Raw genomic sequence first — 26,307 nt, 5'->3', positions numbered from 1 at the left:
GTAAGTGTGTATGATGTGGGCAAAAAAACACAAACAGAAAACAATGCTTATTTAAAGGGGTACTCCAGTGGAAAACAAATGCTTTCAAAGGAACTTATTATTATTACTTCTATTTAAACATTGTAAGCCTTTCAGTACTTATCAGCTGCTGTATGCTCCAGAGAAAGTTGTGTAGTTCTTTCCAGTCTGACCACAGTGCTCTCTGCTGCCTCTTCTGTCTGTGTCAGACTTAAGTTTTTACTCTAGTAAGTAATTCAGAAAGTAATTTACAAATCTGTATCATTTTCTGGGACCAGTTGATTTGAAAACATTTTTTCCCACCGGAGTACCCCTTTAAGTAAGTGAAAGGTAGGTGGAAGGTAAAAGATCAGCACAGTTTCACCCACATGTTCAAATGTCTAACTGAATGTATAATAACCTATTGTTACAGGTGTTGGCTTTAGCAATGGGGAGACATGGAAACAACTTAGAAGATTTTCTTTTATAACCTTAAAAAACTTTGGAATGGGGAAAAGAAGCCTTGAAGAAAGGATCCAAGAAGAGGCAGTGTGTCTGGTAGCAGAACTCAAATGCCTTAAAGGTATATCATGGGACTTAGTGGGGAAAACCCAGATATCCAACATGCTTGTAAAATGGAAACATTAGCTTTGAATTGTTCTAAAGGGGAAGGGGGATGTCTTCTGTTCAGTATCCTCATCTTTTGACCAGTAAGGAGAGCAAATATGAGTGTCTGAAGGACCTGTGCTACTCTGCATTATACAGGCAACCCATTGATTTTTGAGGACATCGAGTAAAGCTTAAAGGGGAACTCCACCCCTAGACATCTTATCCCTTATTGTCAATAGGCATTTCTGATAAAGAGGTAGGCCCACATTTATCATAGTCTTTAGACTGTTTTTTTGGGTTTATTTGCGCCTTTTTTTTTAGCCTTTTGGTTTACACATTTCTGCTGATTTTGAGTTGCAATCCACTGATTTTGGCAATACACATGATATAGAAGGGATTTTTGTATAAAGGCACAAAAAAGGCGCAAAAACAACACCATCCCAGACCTGGCATAGCTTTTTGGTTTATGTGAAGAGAGAAATTTCAGAAAATGTGACCTGCACAAAATGTATCATATGCTCTTTGACCATTTAATAAATTTGGTGCTCCTACACATTACAGCACACAAAAAAAAGGTGTAAAAAAATACTTCACTTACACCTACAATGATAAATGCTTCACTTACACCTACAATGATAAATGTGGGCCGTAATGTCCAAAGCGGAGAATTCTTATCCTTATGCAACATAATTTTGCAATAACTAGTATAGGAGAAATAATACGCTGCACTCACCAGACTTCCAACGAAAGTGTCTTCTTTATTCATATAAGATACAACACGCCAGCAGATACAGCAGGAGAGCGGGCACACAGGCAAGCGGGGGGAGTGGCGACAGACTGTTGCATGCTCGTAGCACTTCCTCAGGCCTGAGGAAGTGCTACGAGCACGCAACGGTCCGTCGCCACTCCCCGTGCTTGTCTGTGTGCCCACTCTCCCGCTGTACCTGCTGGCGTGTTTTATCTTATATGAATAAAAAAGACACTTTCGTTGGAAGTCTGGTGAGTGCAGCGTATTATTTCTCCTATACTAGTACGGACTGTCTCTTCTCTGTTTTTACGCTTGCACCACGAACACCAACAGCCGCAGGAACACACCTGAGCATCCCCCACTGATAGCACTCTGACATATGAGCCGTTTAAATAGGTTACTAGTGCCGGTATTGAATTCTTCTATGTAAGAAGTATAATTTTGCAATAAACTTAAAGTTGTGTTACCAAATGGCCCACAATGTATATTATTACATTCCACTGTGAGATTAAATACCAGTTTATTCTCCTGTGCAATGAGTGGCACTGGAAGGATGTTACTCCTACATAGAAATACATGTAGGTTCAGTGAAGTTGAACATCTATGATAATGGGGTGGTTTCTAACAAAATAATTTGTCTAAACCAAAGGAGTGGCCGGGGTGACAGGCCTACCTTTTTTTGCTGTGGGTTACTACCCAGAACGTTGTCACTGTTGGAAGCTACGGACATGGATATATGGGGAGATTTATCAAACCCTGTGCAGAGGAAAAGTTGCCCAGTTGCCCATAGCAATGGGCTTACTAGTTACATTCTTAACAAGTCCTCTGAAAAGATAAATCTCCCCCTATATGGTGTGATACAAAAATGATGTGGCAGAGCCATAGTCGTTCAGACAGTTAGTCCGGTCTGGTGGAGTTCAGTCAGAGTCAGGTCACAAGCACAGATCAAGGTAGAAGGTAGACAGAGGAGTGGGTAAATATCAAGCCGATTCAAACAGGGAAGAAGCAGAAGAAACACAACTTTGTAGATCACTATAGTAATAGAACCTGATTGCTCAGGCACAGATGGCAGAAAGGGGTTCCTTGATAAGGGCAGGGTTACATGGGGCACACTCACGGCAGTCCGAGGGGGACTCCGGGCTGTGGCCGATAGCTCTGTGTGTCAGCTGGTGGTGACTAGTGTTGAGCGGCATAGGCCATATTCGAATTCGCGAATATTCGCGAATATATGGACGAATATTCGTCATATATTCGCGAATATTCGCATATCCGTTATATCCTCGTTTTATTTTCGCATACGCGAAAGTTCGCATACGCGAAAATTAACTTGTGTGAAAATTTGCACATACAAAATTAGCATCCGCGGAAATTCGCATATGCGAAGATTAGCATATACAAAAATTAGCATATGTTAATTTTCGCATATGCGAACTTTCGCACGACAGTGTCACACAGTAGTATTACAGCCTTCTTTACACCACACAAGCTGGAAGCAGAGAGGGATGATCACTGTGATGTGTACTGTGAAGAAAAAAAAAAAAAAACGAATATTCGTAATTACGAATATATAGCGCTATATTCGCGAAATTCGCGAATTCGCGAATATGCGATATTCGCGAATAATATTCGAATTGCGAATATTCGCGAGCAACACTAGTGGTGACTAATTTCCCTCTGTAGAAATCTGCTGCTACAAGTGGAAACACAGAGCTACCCAACCACAGCCGGGAGCTCGCAGTCCCTTAATGACTGCGGTCGGTGAATCCGCAGCATGAAATAGGCTGCGGAATTGCCCCATGTGACCCTGCCCGAATGGCCCAGCCATGTGAGATTGGTAGGGAATATGAAAAGGGGCATACATTGGCCCTAGAAATATAACAGAGCCAGCATACATACACTAGGACAAGCAGCAGAGCCCCGGAGGTTAGAAGCCTGTCCCCAACAAAAGAGCACTTTGTTGTATACTAGACTCAATGTAAGAATAATGTCATTATATTAATTTAATTTCATCCTTTTTTGAATGTGTTTTTTTTTTCTAAAGGTAAACCCATTGACCCAACCAGAATCCTAGGTCAGTGCGCATCAAATGTCATCTGTTCCATAGTTTTTGGGGATCGTTTCGAGTACCATGATGAGAACTTTCACGTTCTTTTGAGATTGCTCAACGCTATGTCAAGAGATATGAGTGGTGGTTGGGGTCAGGTATGTGGAATAAGCATATTTTTAACATCATTTTTGTGCTGCATTTTTAGCTACACGATTGAAATAGATTTAAAGAAAAAAAAATTGGTTTATTGGACACTTCTCCTGAAGATAAGCTGATCACAAGTAGTGTTGCTCGCGAATATTCGCAATTCGAATTTTATGCGATATTCGCGAATTCGCGAATATTCGCGAATATAGAGCTATATATTCGTAATTACGAATATTCGTTTTTTTTTTGTTTTTTTTTTCACAGTACATATCACAGTGATCATCCCTCTCTGCTTCCAGCTTATGTGGTGTAAGAAGGCTCTAATACTACTGTGTGAGACTGGCGCGCGAATTTTCGCATATACGAAAATTTGCACATGCTAGTTTTCGCATATGCGAATTTGTGCATATGTTAATTTTCGCACACGCGAATATTCGCATATGCGAAAATAAAACAAGAATATTACGAATATGCGAATATTCGCGAATATGACGAATATTCGTACATATATTCGCGAATATTCGCGAATTCGAATATGGCCTATGCCGCTCAACACTAATCACAAGGTGCCTGCTTATGGGATCTATTGGAATCAGCTAGAAACTGACATTGAAATAAATATGCTTTATACGAACTGCCCAGACATGCTAAGTCCTCTAGAGTGTGAGATTCTCTTAGTGCCCATGCGTATCATATATAGGTCAACCAAATCTGTGTAGTTTAGCTTAATTTTCTAACATGTTTAGGGTTGTTCAGTGATCACTGTGCACAACTCTGCTACTCCAGCTCGGCCCTGCTGTATCCTTCACTCCCCTATGATGCAGCCAAGCTGCCTACATCATGGGGGAGCAGAGGGTACAGTAGAGCAATGCCGAAATTCCAAAGTAGTGCACAGTCAACTTCGTCTCGGCTCTGCTCTACCCTCTGCTCCCCCATAACATACCTAGCAGCTTAAAATTAGGCCGTAAAATGGCTAGCACTAACCCCCTATTAACAACCTGGTACCCACCAGCGCCAGGGGTACTGGGAAGAGCCAGGTACGGTCAAGCCTCGAGCATCAAAAAATGATGCTTTGGGACTAGGCAGTAGTAGTTTGTTATTATCAGCCTATTTTCCATAACCGGCCACATACAAAACCAAGCAGTAGCAGCCTGATGTTGCCAGAGTGGCGAAGGCCATTGGCCTTCGCCACTCTGGCAACATCAGGCTGCTACTGCTTGGTTTTGTATGTGGCTTGTTATGGAAAATAGGGGGAACTCCAAGTATGACACCATTGATGGCCAATCTGGCAAATAAATGTTGTCATGTTAACTAAGAGTTCTTCTATTTTTTAATACGTTTTGAGGGGTTCTGAACAAGAAAAAACATTTTATACTTTCCCGGGCACCCAGCTGCAGGCCATGCTTCCAGCAATAATGAAGTATATTCCAGGCCCTCATCAGAGGATAACCCAACACTTAACTCGGCTCATGGAATTTGTTTCGGAAAGAGTCAAAAGGAACAAAGAATCATTGGATCCCAACTCCCCCAGGGACTTCATTGACTGTTTTCTCATCAGACAACAAGAGGTATAATACTTCTATATATACAGTAAACACCACTAATGGTTTACTCAGAGTTTTTAGGCACCAAATATAATGCAGCATTTTGGGAACCCGCACCTAAGTTAAAAATGTCTAATTTAAGATACATATGATTACCTTTAAGGAGAAAGAAAACCCAAGCTTCAACACCGAGAATATGCTGATGACAATACTTGACTTGTTTGTTGCTGGGACTGAAACTGTCAGTACCACCTTACGGCATGGGTTCTTAGTCCTACTGAAGTATACTGACATACAAGGTATGCTGTACTCATACCACATATCTATCTTGGACTTTTATCGTTTGTACAAATTTCAAATGTTTGTATACCCTACATCCGCTGTAGAGTTTTTTTTTTTTTTACTGTGCATTTATGAAACTACCTGTTATTTATTTGCCATACAACTGTTTTTGTTTTTTCTTGTGGCTCCACCCATTGGTTTTGGCGTCATGTTTCACTGTATATATGTCTGATTGGATCCAGTATGTACCATAAACAATCTGAAGGAGGGAGAGGTGACCCCAAAACGTGTTATTGTTTTCTAAAATAAACATTTTAAAGGGGTTGTCCGCTGCCCTGCCTTCTGGAGCTCGGCTCGCAGCGCCCGGAAGTTTATTACTCCTAACGCTGTGTGCGGGCTTCCATATTCGAGGCCGCCCCCTCATGATGTCACGCCCGCCCCCTCAACAAAAGTCTATGGGAAGGGGGCGTGACCACTGTCACGCCCCCTTCCCATAGTCTTTCGTTCAGGGGGCGGGCATGATGTCATATTCGTAATGCAAATTTTTATCACAAATATCGTCACTTCGCCATTTCATTAATATTTGGAATATAGTACTATATATTTGTAATGATGAATATTAGTTTTTTTTGTGTTTATTTTTTCACATGCTAATTTTTATGCTAATTTTCCATGCAAATTTCCCATGCAAATTTTCGAACATAGCGAATATGCAAATTCGCGAACATAAGACGAATAATCGTCAATATTTTCATGAAATATTGCGAATACGAATATGGCCCCTGCTACTCATCACTAGCTATAACGAACAATAACGGGTCCTGATGGACACCATTATAGTCAATGTGCTCCATCGGTTGCTGCTATTTTCAGAGAGAATAGCAGGAGAAATAGACGGTGCAAGCGATCCTAAAATAACGGGCTTCACACTGCCGGAGACAAACAGCAGTGTGAATGTAGCCTAAGAAGTACCCCTGGATCTTTGGATTCCATCCTGTACCACCAAGGCAGCAGCGCCAGGTCATAAGGATTATTTTTTTTCTTTCATACAGATATCACAGTTAGGATTTTTTTTTACATTCTAACAAGCAAAAACTAATAGGACACCTAATTTGGATTTATTTTTACAAGCTAGAAAAGGCAAGGAAAACTTTTTTACTGTTATAAGATAACAGGGTCTTGGAAAATGAAGAAACTCTACATGGCCCTGCTGATTTAAAGGGGTACTCCACTGGCCAGGGTTCTGAACATTTAGTTCTGAACACTGTGTGCACACTCTGCGGGGGTTGGCCACGCCGCCTTGTGATGTCACAACACACCCCCTCAATGCAAGTCTATGGGAGGGGGCGTGGCAGTCGCCACGCCCCCTCCCATAGACTTGTATTGAGGGGGCGTGACATGATGTCACAAGGGGGTGTGGCCGACCGCACATCGCATACACATCATTCTGAACTAAATGTTCCGAACGCTGGTCAGTGGAGTACCCCTATAAAAGCTGTCTCAAGCAGTCATGAAGCAGGGTTTGGCTTATTATTTGGCTTATTTGAATTCAACTTCCTGTATTACCCAATCCCTGCCCTTCCATTGCAGGGTTCTAGGTATAGTTTGTGTGGTGGATAGACCAAAGGTAAAGTAAAAATTGATCCAAATAATTAAAAGAAAGTGCATGAGTACTAAGCAAAAACATCACCAATCAATGAAAACTGTTCAATGGACGGGGTCATCCTGCTCTTCTCTGCTCATCTTAAAATTTATGTTTTTTTTTTTTTTTTTTTTTTTGTCAGATAAGGGCAACAACAAGCACCTTGGTGGGAATTTATCATTCATTTTACCATTTTGGGGTGTTGATTTGTCGCATGATTTTTCCCAGTTGCTGTTTAGAGTCTTTTTATTGCAACTTTTGCTTTAGAAGACTTTCCTAAAAATGTGTACCTGGTTAACTTTTTGCAGTGGTCATGAATTAAAGGAGTTATCCAGGAAAAAAACTTTTTTTTATGTATCAACTGGCTCCTGAAAGTTAAACAGATTTTTTAATTACTTCTATTAAAAAATCTTAATCCTTTCAGTACTTATGAGCTGTTGAAGTTGAGTAGTTCTTTTCTGTCTAAGTGCTCTCTGATGACACGTGTCTCGGGAACTGTCCAGAGTAGAAGCAAATGCCCATAGCAAACCTATTCTGCTTTGTGCAGTTCCTGAGGCAATCAGAGATGTCAGCAGAGAGCACTGTTACCAGACAGAAAACAACAACTCAACTTCAGCAGCTGATAATTATTGGAAGGATTAAGATTTTTTTAATAGAAGTAATTTACAAATCTGTTTAACTTTCTGGATCCAGTTGATATATAAAAAAAATAAGATAAAAATTCCTGGAATACCCCTTTAATCATGTGCGACTTGTCTCACAATTTATCACAAAGTCCTCAATTTGTCGTAAGTCTATTCAAGCCCAGACCTGGCTTACAAAACTGGCTGTGGACAACATTTTGGTAAAAGTCGCACAGTTTGGCGCAATGCATTAAAAATTCTCAGAGGAGGAACCATACATAGTGGTGTACCGAAGGGTAATTTCAAAAGTTGTAAAAAAAACGTATGACATGCCGTTCGAAAATTTAATAAATTTGGCGCAAATACACATTACCAATGCGCAAATTATAGGTGTATAAAGAATGATTCACCTACACTATTCTTGATAAACTCCCCTCTAGACTGTGTACTGTCTCTGAACATAGGGGTATAGTAAAGTGAAAAAAGTCCAAAATTGGAATCTTTTTTTTTTTTTTTTGCTTTTGATCCCCTCAACTTTTTTGTATCGTATACCCCGAAATTTTTTGTATTGTATTATTTGATACAATTATTTACAAGACCATGGATAGCTATTGGATAACTAATAATAATAAATAATAAATACAAGTCTCATAACACGAAGATAAACCATATCTAACATATTACAGACAAACTCCAAGAAGAAATCGACACAGTGATTGGAGAAAATCCCTTCCCAAATGTCAAACACAGAAGCAAGATGCCATATACAGACGCTGTTATTCATGAGATCCAGAGGTTTTGTGATGTTGCTCCTCTGAGCCTTCCCCATGCAGTCAAAAGAGACACAGAATTCCGAGGATTTACCATTCCAAAGGTAGGCCTTGTGATACCATTTATTTATTAACCCTTTTTAGGCTAGTTCACAAAACCACCTTGCTTGCTTTCCACCTTGCATCTAAGTTGCTTAAAGGGGTACTCCCCTGGAAAACATTTTATTATTATTATTTTTTTAATCAACTGGTGCCAGAAAGTTAAACATATTTGTAAATTACTTCTATTTAAAAATCTTAATCCTTCTAGCACTTATCAGCTTCTATTTTCTCCACAGGAAGTTCTTTTCTTTTTGAATTTCCTTTCTGTCTGACCACAGAGCTCTCTGCTGACATCTCTATTCATTTTAGGAACTGTCCAGAGCAGGAGCAAATCCCCATAGACAACCTCTCCTTCTCCAGACAGGTCCTAAAATAGACAGAGGTGTCAGCAGAGAGCACTGTGGTCAGACTGAAAAGGCAAAAAGAAAATAACTTCCTGTGGAGCAAATAGAAGCTGATAAGTACTAGAAGGATTAAGATTTTTAAATAGAAGTCATTTACAAATCAAAAGAAAAAAAGCTTTCCAGGGGAGTACCCCTCTAAAGGTTTACTGTGGTGCTCCAGCATTCTGAACATTTTGTTCAGAAAGCTTGGAGCCGGAGACCGTGGTCGTGATGTCACGGTCATATCCCTAGTGACATCACGACACGCCCCCTCCATTCATGTCTATGGGAGGGGGCGTGTCGCCAGACACGCCCCCTTCTATAGACATGAATGGAGGGGGCATGGCGTGATATCACAAGAGGCGTGGTCGTGACATCAGGGCCACTGCCGCAGGAACCCGGCATTTCTTTAGAACGCCGGGTGCTGCAGGAGATCATGGGGAGCCCCAGCAGCAGAACCCCCACGATCAGATATCTTATTCCCTATCCTTTGGATAGGGGATATGATGTCTATCAGCGGAGTACCCTTTTAAGCTAAGTTCACACTGCCATTTACATCCGACTCATTCAGGGTCCGTTCTACACTTCTTCCTTGTGCACAACGGGCCCTGAAATGGGACGAGCACAACGAAAATTGCCAGGTCTCAATGGACCCCATTTACTTGAATGGAGTCCAATGAGGATCCGTAGTTTACTGGAGTTTGGTAGTAAAAAAAAACTCCTGCAGTTTTGAGGGAATTGCCGACGGAGTCCAATGCCAATGTGAACCTGGCCTTAGTATCATAGGATTTCCGTTTGCAGGTAACCTTATCTGGTTTATCTAATTTTTTTAATGTGCATACTATAGGAATCCACTAAAAACACCGAGTCTGTTTCATTTTTGGCACATAGGGTATGGATGTCTATCCAATGTTGTGTTCTGTTCATCGCGACGCCAAGCAATTTGCTACACCCAATAGATTTAATCCCAACCACTTCTTGGATATCGATGGGAATTTTACGAAGAATGAGGCATTTATGGCATTTTCGGCAGGTACTGTCACATGTTAATAGCAATAGGTTTACAATAAATATACATGTATTGTATGACAATATTAATAAGTTAAGTTAGTCAGCGGTCACAGGCAATTACTGGTATAATATAAACATATACAGTAGAGCAAAATATTTTATATATCAGAAAACCAGTAATGCTGCTCTACGATATTGAGCACATTGTAGAAAGTAAACTTAACTCTGCTACATTGCCATAATTATTCAATATTGTGTGAACTAAAAGTGGGATGCGTTGTTTTCACTAAATCTCATAATATAGTTTTTCAATTGCAAAAAATTAAAGGAAGAATTTAATGTAAAGTAGGATTAAAGAACAAAATTATTTGTCTCAAAAAATGTATATAGAGTATGTGTAAATAATAATAATAAAAAAAACAGAATACTCACACCCACCACTCCCCCACTACTTACGTTCTGGTCCCCACTACACTTCTCTTCTTCTTCTCCTTTTTCCAATGAAATTTAGTGCTGGTGGGAACTCCCAGCAGGCAGGAAATGTCATAAAAAACAAAAGTGATGGTTTCTGGCAACCATGGATCTTCTTTGAGAAATTTTTGAGAAATTGTCTCACAAAAAATGCATTAAGTCTAGCTTCAAAAACATATTGGGAAAAAAACCTGTAGACAAAAGTCCTCTCCTTCAACTCACCATAAACATCCACACTTAAAGGGGTACTCCGGCCCTAATACATCTTATCCCCTGTCCAAATGCCCCCTCCCGTAGACTTGCATTGAGGGGGCGGGGCATGACGTCACACGGGGTTGGAGTTGTGATGTCACGATACTGCGGCCCCGTCGTTACGCTTCACACTCAAAGCCTCCATTGCATCCAAAGATGGATGCGGAATGACAGATTGCAAGGATCCCCATCGGTGGGACCCCCGCGATCAGACATCTTATCCCCTATCTTTTGGATAGGGGATAAGATGTATTAGGACCGGAGTACCCCATTAAAGGGGTTATCCAGGAATAGAAAAACAGAGCTGATTTCTTTCAAAAACAGCACCACACCTGTCCACAGTTGTTTCCACTTGCTTTTTTTTATGGCAGTTTTTGGATATCTGCCACTGCAGTTTTGATCCAAAGCCAGAAGTGTATTCAAAAGGAATAGGACATATAAAGGAAGGACTTACACTTCTCCTCCCTTATGGATCCACTTCTGACTTTGGCTCAAAAACTGCAGTGGCAGTATTCCAAAAAGTGGAACCTTAGCCTTAAGATGCACATACACCTTCAATAGCTGTTGGCCAAAAGTTTGTTCCTGTTCACTCCATAAATATAAAGTTTATCTTGGATAAGCGTTAATGTGTTCTGAAAAGAGAGGGAAAGTAAGCCAGTGCAAGACAGCTCTGGAGAATCATCTCCTCGAAAACAAACAACATGGGCAGTTAAAATCTAAAATGTTTGATTTTCCTCTCCCCCATCACCATTTTGGAAGGAAGAGTTGGTAGACCCCCTCATACACTTTAGATGGTCAACCAGCATCGCCAAAATCATAGTTTTCCGTCAACTTTACACTTATGTATGTGTATAGGGACCTGCAAATAAGCTAAGTGTACGTGTTTGTTTCAATGGAAGGTGGGAGACAAGACACTCCCCATCACTTCTGGACCAACTTATTTCCAGTCAAAAACAATCAGGCATGTTAAAATCCAATAAGCTTTTTCCCAGTATGAGTGCACCTTAACATCACACCTATATGACCTTAAAGGGTTACTCCCGTGAAAAACTAAATATATTCATATTGGTGCCAGAAAATTATACAGATTTGTAAATAACTTCTATTTAAAATCTTTAGCCTTCCGGTACTTATCAGCTGCTGTACGAGGAAGTTGTGTAGTTCTTTTCTGTCTGACCACAGTGCTCTCTGCTGACACCTCTGTCCATGTCAGGAACTGTCCAGAACAGAAGCAAATCCCCATAGCAAACCTATCCTGCTCTGGACAGTTCCTGACACAGACAAAGGGGCAACAGAGAGCACTGGGGTCAGACAGGAAAGAACTACACAACTTGCTCTGTAGTATACAGCAACTGATAAGTACTGGAAAGATTAAGATTTTTAATTAGAAGTAATTTACAAATTAGTTTCACTTCCTGGCACCAATTAATTTGAAAACCTTTTTTATTTTTTTGTCAGATTACTTCTTTAATGGAGATCTTATCCCAAGACTATGAGTGTTAATATAAGGGCAGCAGTTTTTTGGACCCCTCAGCCTTTACTCTTCTAGGAAAGTGAGCGAGAGACAAAAGTGTCTAAAATTCCTAAAGAATGTGAACAGTTTTTGGCAGAAATTACAGCAGAATTCTGATGTCAATTATAAATCTGCCCCAATGTCTTTATGGAGTTTCCTTCGTGCCCAGAAGTCATGATAAAACAGGAACAAACCTTCCCAAAACTTTTGCCACAGTGAAAATGTTTTAAATGTGATTGGGGTCTCAAGCCTGTTACCCTTAACAGAAAAATAAACAGCTAAATCCAAACCTTGAAAAACAGCTTCCTATCATTATTCCTTGTCACGATGCCGGCTGGCAGGAGGTGGATCCTCTGTGCCAGAGAGGGATTGGCGTGGACCGTGCTAGTGGACCGGTTCTAAGTTACTACTGGTGTTCACCAGAGCCCGCCGCAAAGCGGGATGGTCTTGCTGCGGCGGTAGTAACCAGGTCGTATCCACTAGCAACGGCTCAACCTCTCTGACTGCTGAAGATAGGCGCGGTACAAGAGAGTAGACAAAAGCAAGGTCGGACGTAGCAGAAGGTCAGGGCAGGCAGCAAGGATCGTAGTCAGGGGCAACGGCAGGAGGTCTGGAACACAGGCTAGGAACACACAAGGGAACGCTTTCACTAGGCACAAGGGCAACAAGATCCGGCGAGGGAGTGCAGGGGAAAACACTATTTGGAACCACTGCGCCAATCAGTGGCGCAGTGGCCCTTTAAATCGCAGAGACCCGGCGCGCGCGCGCCCTAGGGAGCGGGGCCGCACGCGCCGGGACAGGACCGAGGGAGAGCGAGTCAGGTACGGAAGCCGGGGTGCGCATCGCGAGCGGGCGCCACCCGCATCGCGAATCGCATCCCGGCTGGAGGCGGTATCGCAGCGCACCCGGTCAGTGGATCTGACCGGGGCGCTGCCGTAGCGAGGATGTTGCGAGCGCTCCGGGGAGGAGCGGGGACCCGGAGCGCTCGGCGTAACAGTACCCCCCCCCTTGGGTCTCCCCCTCTTCTTAGAGCCTGAGAACCTGAGGACCAGACTTTTATCTAGGATATTGTCCTCAGGTTCCCAGGATCTCTCTTCAGGACCACAGCCCTCCCAGTCCACTAAAAAAAAAGTTTTTCCTCTGACCTTTTTGGAGGCCAGTATCTCCTTTACGGCGAAGATGTCTGAAGAACCGGAGACAGGAGTAGGAGAAATAAGTTTGGGAGAGAAACGGTTGATGATGAGTGGTTTAAGAAGAGAGACATGAAAGGCATTAGGAATACGAAGAGAAGGAGGAAGAAGAAGTTTGTAAGAGACAGGATTAATTTGGCACAAGATTTTGAAAGGACCAAGATAGCGTGGTCCCAATTTGTAGCTGGGAACACGGAAGCGGACATATTTAGCGGAGAGCCATACCTTGTCTCCGGGGGAAAAAATGGGGGAAGCTCTTCTTTTCTTATCAGCAAACTTCTTCATGCGTGATGAAGCCTGTAAGAGAGAATTTTGGGTTTCTTTCCATATGGTGGAAAGATCACGAGTTATTTCATCCACAGCGGGCAAACCAGAGGGCAAGGGAGTAGGGAGGGGGGGAAGAGGGTGACGGCCGTACACCACGAAAAATGGGGATTTGGAAGAAGATTCAGAGACTCTGAAGTTGTACGAGAATTCGGCCCATGGAAGAAGATCTGCCCAGTCATCCTGGCGGGAGGAAACAAAATGCCGTAAATAATCACCCAGGACCTGGTTAATTCTTTCTACTTGCCCATTGGATTGAGGATGATAAGCAGAAGAAAAGTTTAATTTAATCTTGAGTTGTTTACAGAGAGCCCTCCAGAATTTTGACACAAATTGGACGCCTCTATCCGAGACGATCTGCGTGGGCAACCCGTGAAGACGAAAAATGTGTACAAAAAATTGTTTTGCCAACTGAGGCGCTGAAGGAAGACCTGGAAGAGGAATAAAATGTGCCATCTTGGAAAATCGATCAACGACCACCCAAACAACAGTGTTGCCACGGGATGGGGGTAAGTCTGTAATAAAGTCCATACCAATCAGAGACCAAGGCTGTTCGGGGACAGGCAGAGGATGAAGAAGACCAGCAGGCTTCTGGCGAGGAGTCTTATCCCGGGCACAGACAGTGCAGGCCCGCACAAAATCAACAACATCCGTTTCCAGAGTCGGCCACCAATAGAAACGAGAGATGAGTTGCAAGGATTTCTTGATGCCCGCATGGCCTGCGAGATGGGAGGAGTGACCCCATTTGAGGATTCCGAGGCGTTGGCGTGGAGAAACGAAGGTCTTCCCTGGAGGAGTTTGCCTGATGGAGGCTGGAGAAGTGGAGATCAGGCAGTCAGGAGGAATGATGTGTTGCGGAGAGAGCTCTACTTCCGAGGCATCCGAGGAACGAGAGAGAGCATCGGCCCTAATGTTCTTATCGGCAGGGCGAAAGTGAATTTCAAAATTAAACCGGGCAAAGAACAGAGACCACCTGGCCTGGCGAGGGTTCAGCCGTTGGGCAGACTGGAGATAGGAGAGATTCTTGTGATCGGTGTAAATAATAACTGGAAATTTTGATCCCTCCAGCAGATGCCTCCATTCCTCAAGTGCTAATTTAATGGCCAGTAGCTCTCGATCCCCGATGGAGTAGTTCCTCTCCGCCGGAGAGAAGGTCCTAGAAAAAAAACCACAAGTAACAGCATGCCCAGAAGAATTTTTTTGTAGAAGAACCGCTCCAGCTCCTACTGAGGAGGCATCAACCTCCAATAGGAAGGGTTTAGATGGGTCAGGTCTGGAGAGCACGGGAGCAGAAGAAAAGGCAGATTTGAGCTGTTTAAAGGCGTCTTCCGCTTGAGGAGGCCATGACTTAGGATTGGCGTTCTTCTTGGTTAAAGCCACGATAGGAGCCACAATGGTGGAAAAATGTGGAATAAATTGTCTGTAATAATTGGCGAACCCCAAAAAACGTTGGATAGCACGGAATCCGGAGGGGCGTGGCCAATCTAAGACGGCAGAGAGTTTGTCTGGGTCCATTTGTAGTCCCTGGCCAGAGACCAAGTATCCTAGGAAAGGAAGAGATTGACATTCAAACAGACATTTCTCCATTTTGGCATAAAGTTGATTGTCTCGAAGTCTCTGAAGAACCATGCGGACATGCTGGCGGTGTTCTTCTAGGTTGGCAGAAAAAATCAGAATATCGTCCAGATACACAACAACACAGGAATATAAGAGATCACGAAAAATTTCATTAACAAAGTCTTGGAAGACGGCAGGGGCGTTGCACAGGCCAAAGGGCATGACCAGATACTCAAAGTGTCCATCTCTAGTGTTAAATGCCGTTTTCCATTCGTCCCCCTCCCTGATGCGGATGAGATTATAAGCACCTCTTAAGTCCAGTTTGGTAAAGATGTGGGCACCTTGGAGGCGGTCAAAGAGTTCAGAGATAAGAGGTAGAGGGTAGCGGTTCTTTACCGTGATTTTATTAAGTCCGCGGTAGTCAATGCAAGGACGTAGGGAGCCATCTTTTTTGAACACAAAGAAAAATCCAGCTCCGGCAGGAGAGGAGGATTTGCGGATAAACCCCTTTTTTAAATTTTCCTGGATGTACTCAGACATAGCAAGAGTCTCTGGGGCGGACAGAGGATAAATTCTGCCCCGGGGTGGAGTAGTGCCCGGGAGGAGGTCAATAGGACAGTCATAAGGCCTGTGAGGAGGTAGAGTCTCAGCTTGTTTCTTGCAAAATACGTCAGCATAGTCCATATAGGCCTTAGGGAGACCGGTTACAGGGGAAACCACAGGGTCACGGCAGGGAGTACTGGGAACCGGTTTAAGGCAGTCCTTGAAACAAGAGGTACCCCAGCTCTTGATCTCCCCTGTGGACCAATCCAGGGTTGGGGAATGGCGTTGAAGCCACGGTAGTCCAAGGAGAATTTCGGAAGTGCAATTGGGGAGGACCAAAAACTCAATTTTTTCATGATGAGGTCCGATGCACATTAGGAGGGGCTCCGTGCGGTAACGTATGGTACAGTCCAATCTTTCATTGTTAACACAATTGATGTAGAGGGGTCTGGCGAGACTGGTTACCGGGATGTTGAACCTGTTGATGAGAGAGGCCAAAATAAAGTTTCCTGCAGATCCGGAATCCAAGAAGGCCATAGTAGAGAAGGAGAAGGTAGATGCAGATATCCGCACAGGCACAGTAAGACGTGGAGAAGCAGAATTGACATCAAGGACTGTCTCACCCTTGTGCGGAGTCAGCGTGCGTCTTTCCAGGCGGGGAGGACGGATAGGACAATCCTTCAGGAAGTGTTCGGTACCGGCACAGTACAGGCAGAGATTCTCCATGCGGCGTTGTGTCCTCTCTTGAGGTGTCAGGCGAGACCGGTCAACTTGCATAGCCTCCACGGCGGGAGGCACAGGAACGGATTGCAGAGGACCAGAGGAGAGAGGAGCCGGGGAGAAAAAACGCCTCGTGCGAACAAAGTCCATATCCTGGCGGAGCTCCTGACGCCTTTCGGAAAAACGCATGTCAATGCGAGTGGCAAGATGAATGAGTTCATGTAGATTAGCAGGAATTTCTCGTGCGGCCAGAACATCTTTAATGTTGCTGGATAGGCCTTTTTTAAAGGTCGCGCAGAGGGCCTCATTATTCCAGGATAGTTCAGAAGCAAGAGTACGGAATTGTATGGCGTACTCGCCAACGGAAGAATTACCCTGGACCAGATTCAGCAGGGCAGTCTCAGCAGAAGAGGCTCGGGCAGGTTCCTCAAAGACACTACGAATTTCCGAGAAGAAGGAGTGTACAGAGGCAGTGACGGGGTCATTGCGGTCCCAGAGCGGTGTGGCCCATGACAGAGCTTTTCCAGACAGAAGGCTGACTACGAAAGCCACCTTAGACCTTTCAGTAGGAAACTGGTCCGACATCATCTCCAAGTGCAGGGAACATTGTGAAAGAAAGCCACGGCAAAACTTAGAGTCCCCATCAAATTTATCCGGCAAGGATAGTCGTAGGCCTGAAGCGGCCACTCGCTGCGGAGGAGGTGCAGGAGCTGGCGGAGGAGATGATTGCTGAAGCTGTGGTAGTAGCTGCTGTAGCATCACGGTCAGTTGAGACAGCTGGTGGCCTTGTTGCGCTATCTGTTGTGACTGCTGGGCGACCACCGTGGTGAGGTCGGCGACAACTGGCAGAGGTACTTCAGCGGGATCCATGGCCGGATCTACTGTCACGATGCCGGCTGGCAGGAGGTGGATCCTCTGTGCCAGAGAGGGATTGGCGTGGACCGTGCTAGTGGACCGGTTCTAAGTTACTACTGGTGTTCACCAGAGCCCGCTGCAAAGCGGGATGGTCTTGCTGCGGCGGTAGTAACCAGGTCGTATCCACTAGCAACGGCTCAACCTCTCTGACTGCTGAAGATAGGCGCGGTACAAGGGAGTAGACAAAAGCAAGGTCGGACGTAGCAGAAGGTCGGGGCAGGCAGCAAGGATCGTAGTCAGGGGCAATGGCAGGAGGTCTGGAACACAGGCTAGGAACACACAAGGGAACGCTTTCACTAGGCACAAGGGCAACAAGATCCGGCGAGGGAGTGCAGGGGAAAACACTATTTGGAACCACTGCGCCAATCAGTGGCGCAGGGGCCCTTTAAATCGCAGAGACCCGGCGCGCGCGCGCCCTAGGGAGCGGGGCCGCGCGCGCCGGGACAGGACCGAGGGAGAGCGAGTCAGGTACGGAAGCCGGGGTGCGCATCGCGAGCGGGCGCCACCCGCATCGCGAATCGCATCCCGGCTGGAGGCGGTATCGCAGCGCACCCGGTCAGTGGATCTGACCGGGGCGCTGCCGTAGCGAGGATGTTGCGAGCGCTCCGGGGAGGAGCGGGGACCCGGAGCGCTCGGCGTAACATTCCTATTTCACCAATTTTTTAAGTAGGCACTATGAATTGAATTTTCACGTTCCATACACTTCAGCACGTGGTGTCCTGGATTTGTGAAGTATTATGGTTTACCAACTTGTGGCTCATCTGCTTTAACCCTTAGATGCTACTTTATAATTAGACATGAATGAACTGAACCTGTAGAACCTGAGTTTCAGAACTTTGCTATAAGTTTGGTTCTGCTAAAACTCGAACTTTGGGCGATTCCGTATGTCAGAACCTGCTATAATAACGTCAGCCACATGCAAAAAAGGAGGAAGGATCACATGACCTCAGGAAATCCCATAATGCAGTTCAGGAGGCAGTATAAGGCCATGTTCACACGGCTGAACACTCTAGTGGGCGCTAGAACCACTCAAATGCGCCATCTCATGGACGGCAATGCATTTCTGAGCGGAATTCACAGAAAGAATTGTGCCCCCTGAGGAAGGAACCGAAACAGCTGTAGGGGTAGCAGTGGTCTATGAGCACAGATCCATTATGGGTAAGATACCAGTTACCTAGCGAGTTGGATATTATTAAACCAGTGTTTATATTTACATGTTCACTATATATTACCAAGTCTATACTACTAGATATGGGCTGACAGAGACTAATACAGGATTATGATGAGTACATAGTTAATACAAGGGTATATATCATGGTAATGGTATCATACTAATACTAATACTCACCATTTTTATGAACATCATCTAGGAATTCCTGCCTGTAATATTTTATATAATGTGTTGTTAATAGATTTTATGTATAATAACATTGGTATTTGTATAGAATCATGAACTCTAGTTGTGTTCTTAGGTATACAACGTTGTAAATAGAGGATTCTGATATTATGGCAGAAACGTAGACAGAAAACAAGAAATACATATAGAGATTTTCTATCTAAAAGGACCTTTTTGTTTCATTAAGAAAGAATAGACATGTCTGTTCTTTCTGTGGACGATGGAATCAGAATTTTCGCGGCAGATGCTGCAGCCCTGGTAATTCCGCCATGTGCACAGTGCAGCAGAATCCCATTGAAATCAATGGGAATGGGACTCTGCTGCAGCGGAATTCCGCTCAGAAATTCTGCCGTGTGAACATAGCCTATGGCTGATGTCAAAGATACTATAAAAGCCTACGCACATAGCTTGAGCAGCCATTTTAGAGATAGTAGGTGATAGGAGAAGATCTCTGTGAGGGACAATGAGCAGTGAACAACACAGATAGGAGTAGGACCACATGTATAAAATGATTGCATTCTGCATCTGTTCTGTTTTAATTGGCAGTTTAGTGTTTTTGTTTTGTTTTACACAAATTGTGAAAAAGTTGCCCAAAATTGGAATCATTTTTCACATTGCAAAAAGCCATTGCTTCTTCATTTTCCATGCGCGAAACCTGTTGCTACTTCCAAAAAGGGAGAATTTTTTAACCATCTGTTTACCCATAGAAGCACATGTTGCCGTAACTTTGAAATTAACTTTGCTTTAAAGGGGTACTCCAGTGGAAAAAAATTTTTTTTATCAAATGTTGCCAGAAAGTTAAACAGATTTGTAAATGACTTCTATTACAAAAATGTTACCCTTTCAGTACTTTTTAGCAGCTGTATGCTACAGAGGAAATTCTTTTATTTTTGAATTTCTTTTCTGTCTTGTCTGCAGTCCTCTCTGCTGACACCTGATGCCCATTTCAGGAACTGTCCAGAGCAGGAGAAAATCCCCATTGCAAACCTATGCTGCTTTGGACAGTTCCTGACACGGACAAAGGTGTCAGCAGAGAGCACTGTGGACAAGACAAAAAAGAAATTAAAAAATAAAAGAATTTCCTCTGTAACATACAGCTGCTAATAAGTACTGGAAGGGTAAATATTTCTAAATAGAAGTAATTTACAAATCTGTTTAACTTTCTGGCAACAGTTGATTTAGAAAAATGTTTTCCACCGTAGTACCCCTTTAACCACTTAACGACGCAGGACGTATATTTACGTCCTGCGCCGGCTCCCGCGATATGAAGCGGGATCGCGCCGCGATCCCGCATCATATCGCGTCGGTCCCGGCGCTCATCAACGCCCGGGACCCGCGGATAATACCACACATCGCCGACCGCGGCGATGTGCGGTATTAACCCTTTAGAAGCGGCGGTCAAAGCTGACCGCCGCTTCTAAAGTGAAAGTGAAAGTGACCCGGCTGCTCAGTCGGGCTGTTCGGGACCGCCGCGGTGAAATCGCGGCGTCCCGAACAGTTGACCGGACACCGGGAGGGCCCTTACCTGCCTCCTCGGCCTGAGATCCAGGCAGGAGCACTCAAGCGCCGATAACACTGATCACAGGCGTGTTAATACACGCCTGTGATCTGTGTAAAAGATCAGTGTGTGCAGTGTTATAGGTCCCTATGGGAAAAAAAAGTTAAAAAAAAGTGTTAATAAAGGTCATTTAACCCCTTGCCTAATAAAAGTTTGAATCACCCCCCTTTTCCCATAAAAAAAAAAAAACAGTGTAAAAAAATAAATAAATAAACATATGTGGTATCGCCGCATGCGTAAATGTCAGAACTATAAAAAATATATAATTAATTAAACCATACGGTCAATGGCATATGCGCAAAAAAATTCCAAAGTCCAAAAAAGCATCTTTTTGTCACTTTTTATACCATTAAAAAATGAATAAAAAGTGATCAAAAAGTCCGATCAAAACAAAAATCATAACGATAAAAACTTCAGATCACGGCGCAAAAAATTAGTCCTCATACCGCCCTGTGCATGGAAAAATAAAAAAGTTATAGGGGTCAGAAGATGACATTTTTAAACGTATAAATTTTCCTGCATGTAGTTATGATTTTTTCCAGAAGTGCGACAAAATCAAACCTATATAAGTAGGGTATCATTTTAACCGTATGGACCTACAGAATAATGATAAGGTGTAATTTTTACCGAAATATGCACTGCGTAGAAACGAAAGCCCCCAAAATTACAAAATGGCGTTTTTTTTCTCGATTTTGTCGCACAATGATTTTTTTTTCCGTTTCGCCATGCATTTTTGGGTAAAATGACTAATGTCACTGCAAAATAGAATTGGCGACGCAAAAAATAAGCCATAATATGGATTTTTAGGTGGAAAATTTAAAGGATTATGATTTTTAAAAGGTAAGGAGGAAAAAACGAAAGTGCAAAAACTGAAAAACCCTGAGTCCTTAAGGGGTTAAAAATAGCTCAGAAGTCGATATATACCCTCCTAACAGTGTTATACATGGCTTTCAGGCAATGTTATACATATGTGTTTGGGCTATTGCTGAAGTACAGGTACAGAACTAGTTATTATGGGGAATGGAAATAAAAACACATGTTGAATATTATTCTGGGCCTCCATGTGTGCTGTGACCTAGGGTTGTATTCTACTGAATCTCTTCTGCTGTCTTTTCTTTTTTACAGATTTTTCGAATCTTCATTTTTGAGACCTTTTTAGTAACTGACTTGTGGCAAAGGTGCCATCACATGGCAGTGCCAAGATAAAGTTACTGAGCGCTGTAGTAAAACCCAGACTACTAAAAACTAATTTCAGGTACAGTGACCCCCCGACTTATGATGGCCCCGACATATGATCATTTCAACATATGATGGCCTCTCAGAGCCCATCGTATGTTGAAGGCAGCATCGACATATGATGCTGCTGTGTGTCGGGGCCATCGTACAAACAGCTATCTGACAGCGCTGACAACTTCAGCAACTGACAGATAGTTGTTTAATGTCCCCGTGTGCCCCGTTCTGCCTCCTGTTACTCACATGCTGTCCTGCTAACTCATACAGGCTTCCACTGAGAGCTCCGTGTAAGCCCCTCCCCCCCAGTGCAGCCATAGCCAATAGCCTGCAGCATCTTGCTGCAGGCATCCAATGAACTGCTGGCTGCCCTCCCCTTCCTTTCCTATAGAGCTGTAGTCGGCAGGATCATAATGGAGGACATTCTGTCCCCCCTGAAGGTATTTAAAGCACTGTACAGTACTGTATGCGATGTCACACATCACATACAATACATATACACACTATACACCCCATACATCAATGTTTCCCTATCAGTGTGGCTCCAGCTGTTGCAAAACTATAACTCCCAGCATGCCCAGACAGTCAATGGCTGTACATGCATGCTGGGAGTTGTAGTTGTGCAACAGCTGGAGGCACCCTGGTTTGTTAAACACTCCCCATACACTCCACATACAATGGTCATCACAGAACCAATTAGCAGTTTCCCATAGAGATATGTATTCAACATACAATGGTTCCGAGGCCCCAGAACCAATTACCATTTTTACATAGACATATGTACTCGACATATGATGGTTTCAACATATGATGGTTCTCCTGGAACCAATTAATATCATATGTTGAGGGACCACTGTATTCATTTGGGCCAAAATAATATAATTCTAAATCAAATGGCCTATATAGTACTGTAATCTATATACTACTGTAATCTACATACTTCTGTATTCTATATACTACTGTAATCTATATACTACTGTAATCTACATACTACTGTATTCTATATACTACTGTATTCTATATACTACTGTAATCTATATACTACTGTAATCTACATACTACTGTATTCTATATACTACTGTATTCTATATACTACTGTAATCTATATACTACTGTATTCTATATACTACTGTAATCTATATACTACTGTAATCTACATACTACTGTATTCTATATACTACTGTATTCTATATACTACTGTAATCTATATACTACTGTAATCTACATACTACTGTATTCTATATACTACTGTATTCTATATACTACTGTAATCTACATACTACTGTATTCTATATACTACTGTAATCTATATACTACTGTAATCTATATACTACTGTATTCTATATACCACTGTATTCTATATACTACTGTAATCTATATACTACTGTATTCTATATACTACTGTATTCTATATACTACTGTAATCTATATACTACTGTAATCTACATACTACTGTAAACTGGTTTACTGATAGACTATGCTGATATGGATAATATTATATGTGTCATATGGTTCTTCACCAGTTTCCTGCATTGTCACTTTCTTGTGCTGAAATCTGCTGCAGATTTTACCTGCGGAAATCCTCATATAAATTTTACAGCCAATACATGTGAACTGAGCTTTAAAGGGGTACTCCGCTGCTCAGCCTTTGGAACAAACTGTTCCGAACGCTGGAGCCGGGAGCTCGTGATGTCATAGCCCCGCCCCCTCATGATGTCACCCCCCCCAACGCAAGTCTATGGAAGGGGGTGTGGCGACTGTCACTCCCCCTCCCATAGACTTGCATTGAGGGGGCAGGGAGTGACATCATGAGGGGGGGGCTATGACATCACGAGCTCCCGGCTCCAGCGTTCGGAACAGTTTGTTCCAAAGGCTGAGCAGCGGAGTACCCCTTTAAAGAGACTTAATAAAAACATACAGTACTTAATTTTACCTTACAGGGAAAAGGGCCTGTATTGGTGAAGGTCTGGCACGGATGGAACTTTTCATCTTCATCACCGTGATATTGCAGAACTTCCGGTTATCTTCCAAGGAGACCTTTTCAGAAGAAGACATTGCACCTAAAATGAATGGGTTTGGTACTCAGCCAACTCAGTATCAGGTTTCTTTCATCCCGCGTTGAGTGACTACTCCTGGAAAAATACCAAAGTTCTGTTAGTCATAAATATTAATGTAAAATCCAATAGAATGATGTCACTATCATCCAGCTTTCACATGATAAGAGTGGCGGATCCATAGAAAGCCATACCGTAAATAATTTGACTTCTGTGGTAAAAGCAGCCAGAATGCTGAAAAACAGCTTAGTGCACAAGAGCAGCTGGACCACATCTATTAAAGGGGTATTCTGCCCCTAGACATCTTATCCCCTATCCAAAGGATCGGGGATAAGATGTCAGATCAGATCGCTGCTGCAGCACCCCGCTATCATTACTGCGTAGAGCGAGTTCGCTCTGCACGTAATGACGGGCAATACAGGGGCCGGAGCATCGTTACGTCACGGCTCCGCCCCTCGTGACGTCACGGCCCGCCCCTGTCAATACAAGTCTATGGGAGGGGGCGTGGCGGTTGTCACGCCCCCTGCCATAGACTTGCATTAAGGGGACGGGCTGTGATGTCATGAGGGGCGGAGCATAGACGTCACGAAGCTCCGGCCCCTGTATCGCCCATCATTACGCACAGAGCGAACTCGCTCTGTGCAGTAATGATGGCGGGGTGCCGCAGCGGCGATCCCCGGGGTCCCCAGCAGCGGGACCGCGGCGATCTAACATCTTATCCCCTATCCTTTGGATAGGTGATAAGATGCCAGGGGTGGAGTACCCCTTTAAAGGGGTACTCCCCTGGAAAACATTTTTTTTTTTTTTAAATCAACTAGTACCAGAAAGTTAAACAGATTTGCAAATTACTTCTATTTCAAAATCTTAATCCTTCCAGTACTTACCAGCTTCTGTATGTTCCAGAGTTGTTTTCTTTTTGAATTTCCTTTCTGTCTGACCACAGTGCTCTCTACTGACACCTCTCTCTATTTTAGGAACTGTCCAGAGTACAAGCAAATCCCCATAGCAAACCTATCCTGCTCCGGACAGTTCTTAAAATGCACAGAGGTGTCAGCAGAAAGCACTGTGGTCAAACAGACTGGAGATTAAAAAAGAAAAGAACTTCTTCTGTAGCATACAACAGCTGATAAGTACTGGAAGGATTAAGATGATTAAGATTTTTTACTAGAAGTAATTTACAATTCTGTTTAACTTTCTAGCACCAGTTGATTAAAAAAAATAATAAATGTTTTCCAAGGGAGTACCCCTTTAACCCCTTTCCCATCAGCATCTTTTGCTGTGTTTGTAACTCCTCATGTTCTAAGAGCAACAACTTTTTTATTTCTTCATAATTAAGTAGTTATTCTATATACTTACATATGGCTTTTCTGGCTCCTCCGGCCTGTTTGCAGCAGCCTGAGAACATTGGACATAAATGTACGTCCTGGTACCATGTTGATTAACGCACCAGGAAGTACATTTACATCCTAAGGGACATACCAACTATGAAGCAAGTGCAGTAGCTTGTTTCGTAGGTGGCAGTTTCCAACTGGTATCAGCAGCCAGGCCCTTGCCGCTAGTGGCAGACAACAGCAATCACGCTGATGCCAGCTATCAACCCTTCAAATGCCATGATCACTACTGATCACGGCATCTAAAGCAGTTGCAGTGCTTGGATTACCTCATCAGCACGCATGAGATTCGATGACTGAAAAATGCAGCTGGAGGTCTCCTCACCTGCCTCCTGCCGTTTCAGAAATCGTCTTGTATAGTTTGCCCACAATAGATTGCCAATATCACTGATCAGTGTTATGCCTATAGTCCCCTATGGGGGAATTAAAAATAAAATGGTAAAAAAAAAAAGTTTTTAAAAAGGGTGAATAAAATTTAAATTGCAGCAAAAACAAAAGTGTTGGAAAGATATCAGGCACTGCCTTCCACTGACCACCAATCTAATCCCCACAATTTGGAAGGAAAACTTAAAGTCAAGAAAATTTTAATAACCCCTTTTTCCATTTTTTACGAAAAAGAGTGTAAAAAAATTTGCCGCCAGTGATCAGATCAGCCACCCAAACCACTGCATTGCCACAGATGCCATGATCATTGTAGATCACGGCATATGAGGGGTTAATGGCAGACATCCGCTTGATAGCTGATGATCGCTATTACCGGCTGGTCCCTGCCAGCTGATAGCAGCCTGGACCTGTGGTTTATGATGTGAGCAGTTGCCATCCTGCAACTGCAACTGATCCTACAGTTGCTCAATAGCCACAGCGGGAAACAGGACGTACATGTATGCCCAGTTGCCCAGGGCATACCTGTACATCCTGCTTCCTCAAGGGTTAAAACATACTTATTCGGATGAAAAAGTTTACAAGTACAATAATAGAAATGCGTGTAAAGATGGGTACTATTTTAATTGTATCAACCCACAGAATAAAGAGAACATGTTGTTTTTATCGTAAGGTGTTACACTGTGTAAAAACAAAACTCCCCAAAAAGTTGCTAAACTGGTCTCTAATGGTAGTTCTCTCTTTCAAGAGCTTCCTTGGAAGCCGTGGCTTGATTTCATTCACTCGGGCATATACAGTTTCCTACTTGTTGCTTGAGACTTTTATTTCTTTCCTCCACCATCTTTTTTTTGGGTTATGCTTGTCTTTCCTGTCTTTAGCCTTCTTGGTGTATCAGCTTTTTCTCTTG

At 43.2% G+C, this 26,307-nt stretch overlaps 1 protein-coding gene across 7 annotated transcripts in view; it reads left to right on the top strand.

Moving 5' to 3' along the window:
- Window positions 1-24,061, top strand: part of LOC130290413 (cytochrome P450 2G1-like) — a 43,303-nt gene extending 19,242 nt beyond the window's left edge. For 5 of the 7 annotated variants that reach the window (XM_056538030.1, XM_056538031.1, XM_056538036.1 and 2 more), the window contains 7 exons: window positions 431-580; window positions 3,396-3,556; window positions 4,940-5,116; window positions 5,256-5,391; window positions 8,326-8,513; window positions 9,786-9,927; window positions 23,515-24,060. In XM_056538030.1, coding sequence (XP_056394005.1) covers window positions 431-580; window positions 3,396-3,556; window positions 4,940-5,116; window positions 5,256-5,391; window positions 8,326-8,513; window positions 9,786-9,927; window positions 23,515-23,696 — 1,136 coding nt within the window. In that variant the 3' untranslated portion in view covers window positions 23,697-24,060. Of the gene's footprint in view, window positions 1-430; window positions 581-3,395; window positions 3,557-4,939; window positions 5,117-5,255; window positions 5,392-8,325; window positions 8,514-9,785; window positions 9,928-12,086; window positions 12,533-23,514 lie in introns of those variants that run through there. The other 2 variants (XM_056538034.1, XM_056538035.1) reach the window with 2 other exon arrangements.
- Window positions 24,062-26,307: the final 2,246 nt, after the last annotated feature.

This window comes from Hyla sarda, chromosome 9 (assembly GCF_029499605.1).
Source record: "Hyla sarda isolate aHylSar1 chromosome 9, aHylSar1.hap1, whole genome shotgun sequence".
Lineage (NCBI taxonomy): Eukaryota > Metazoa > Chordata > Amphibia > Anura > Hylidae > Hyla > Hyla sarda.
The sequence above is the reverse complement of the archived record's forward strand: the minus strand, read 5'-3'. Positions and strand labels throughout refer to the sequence as shown.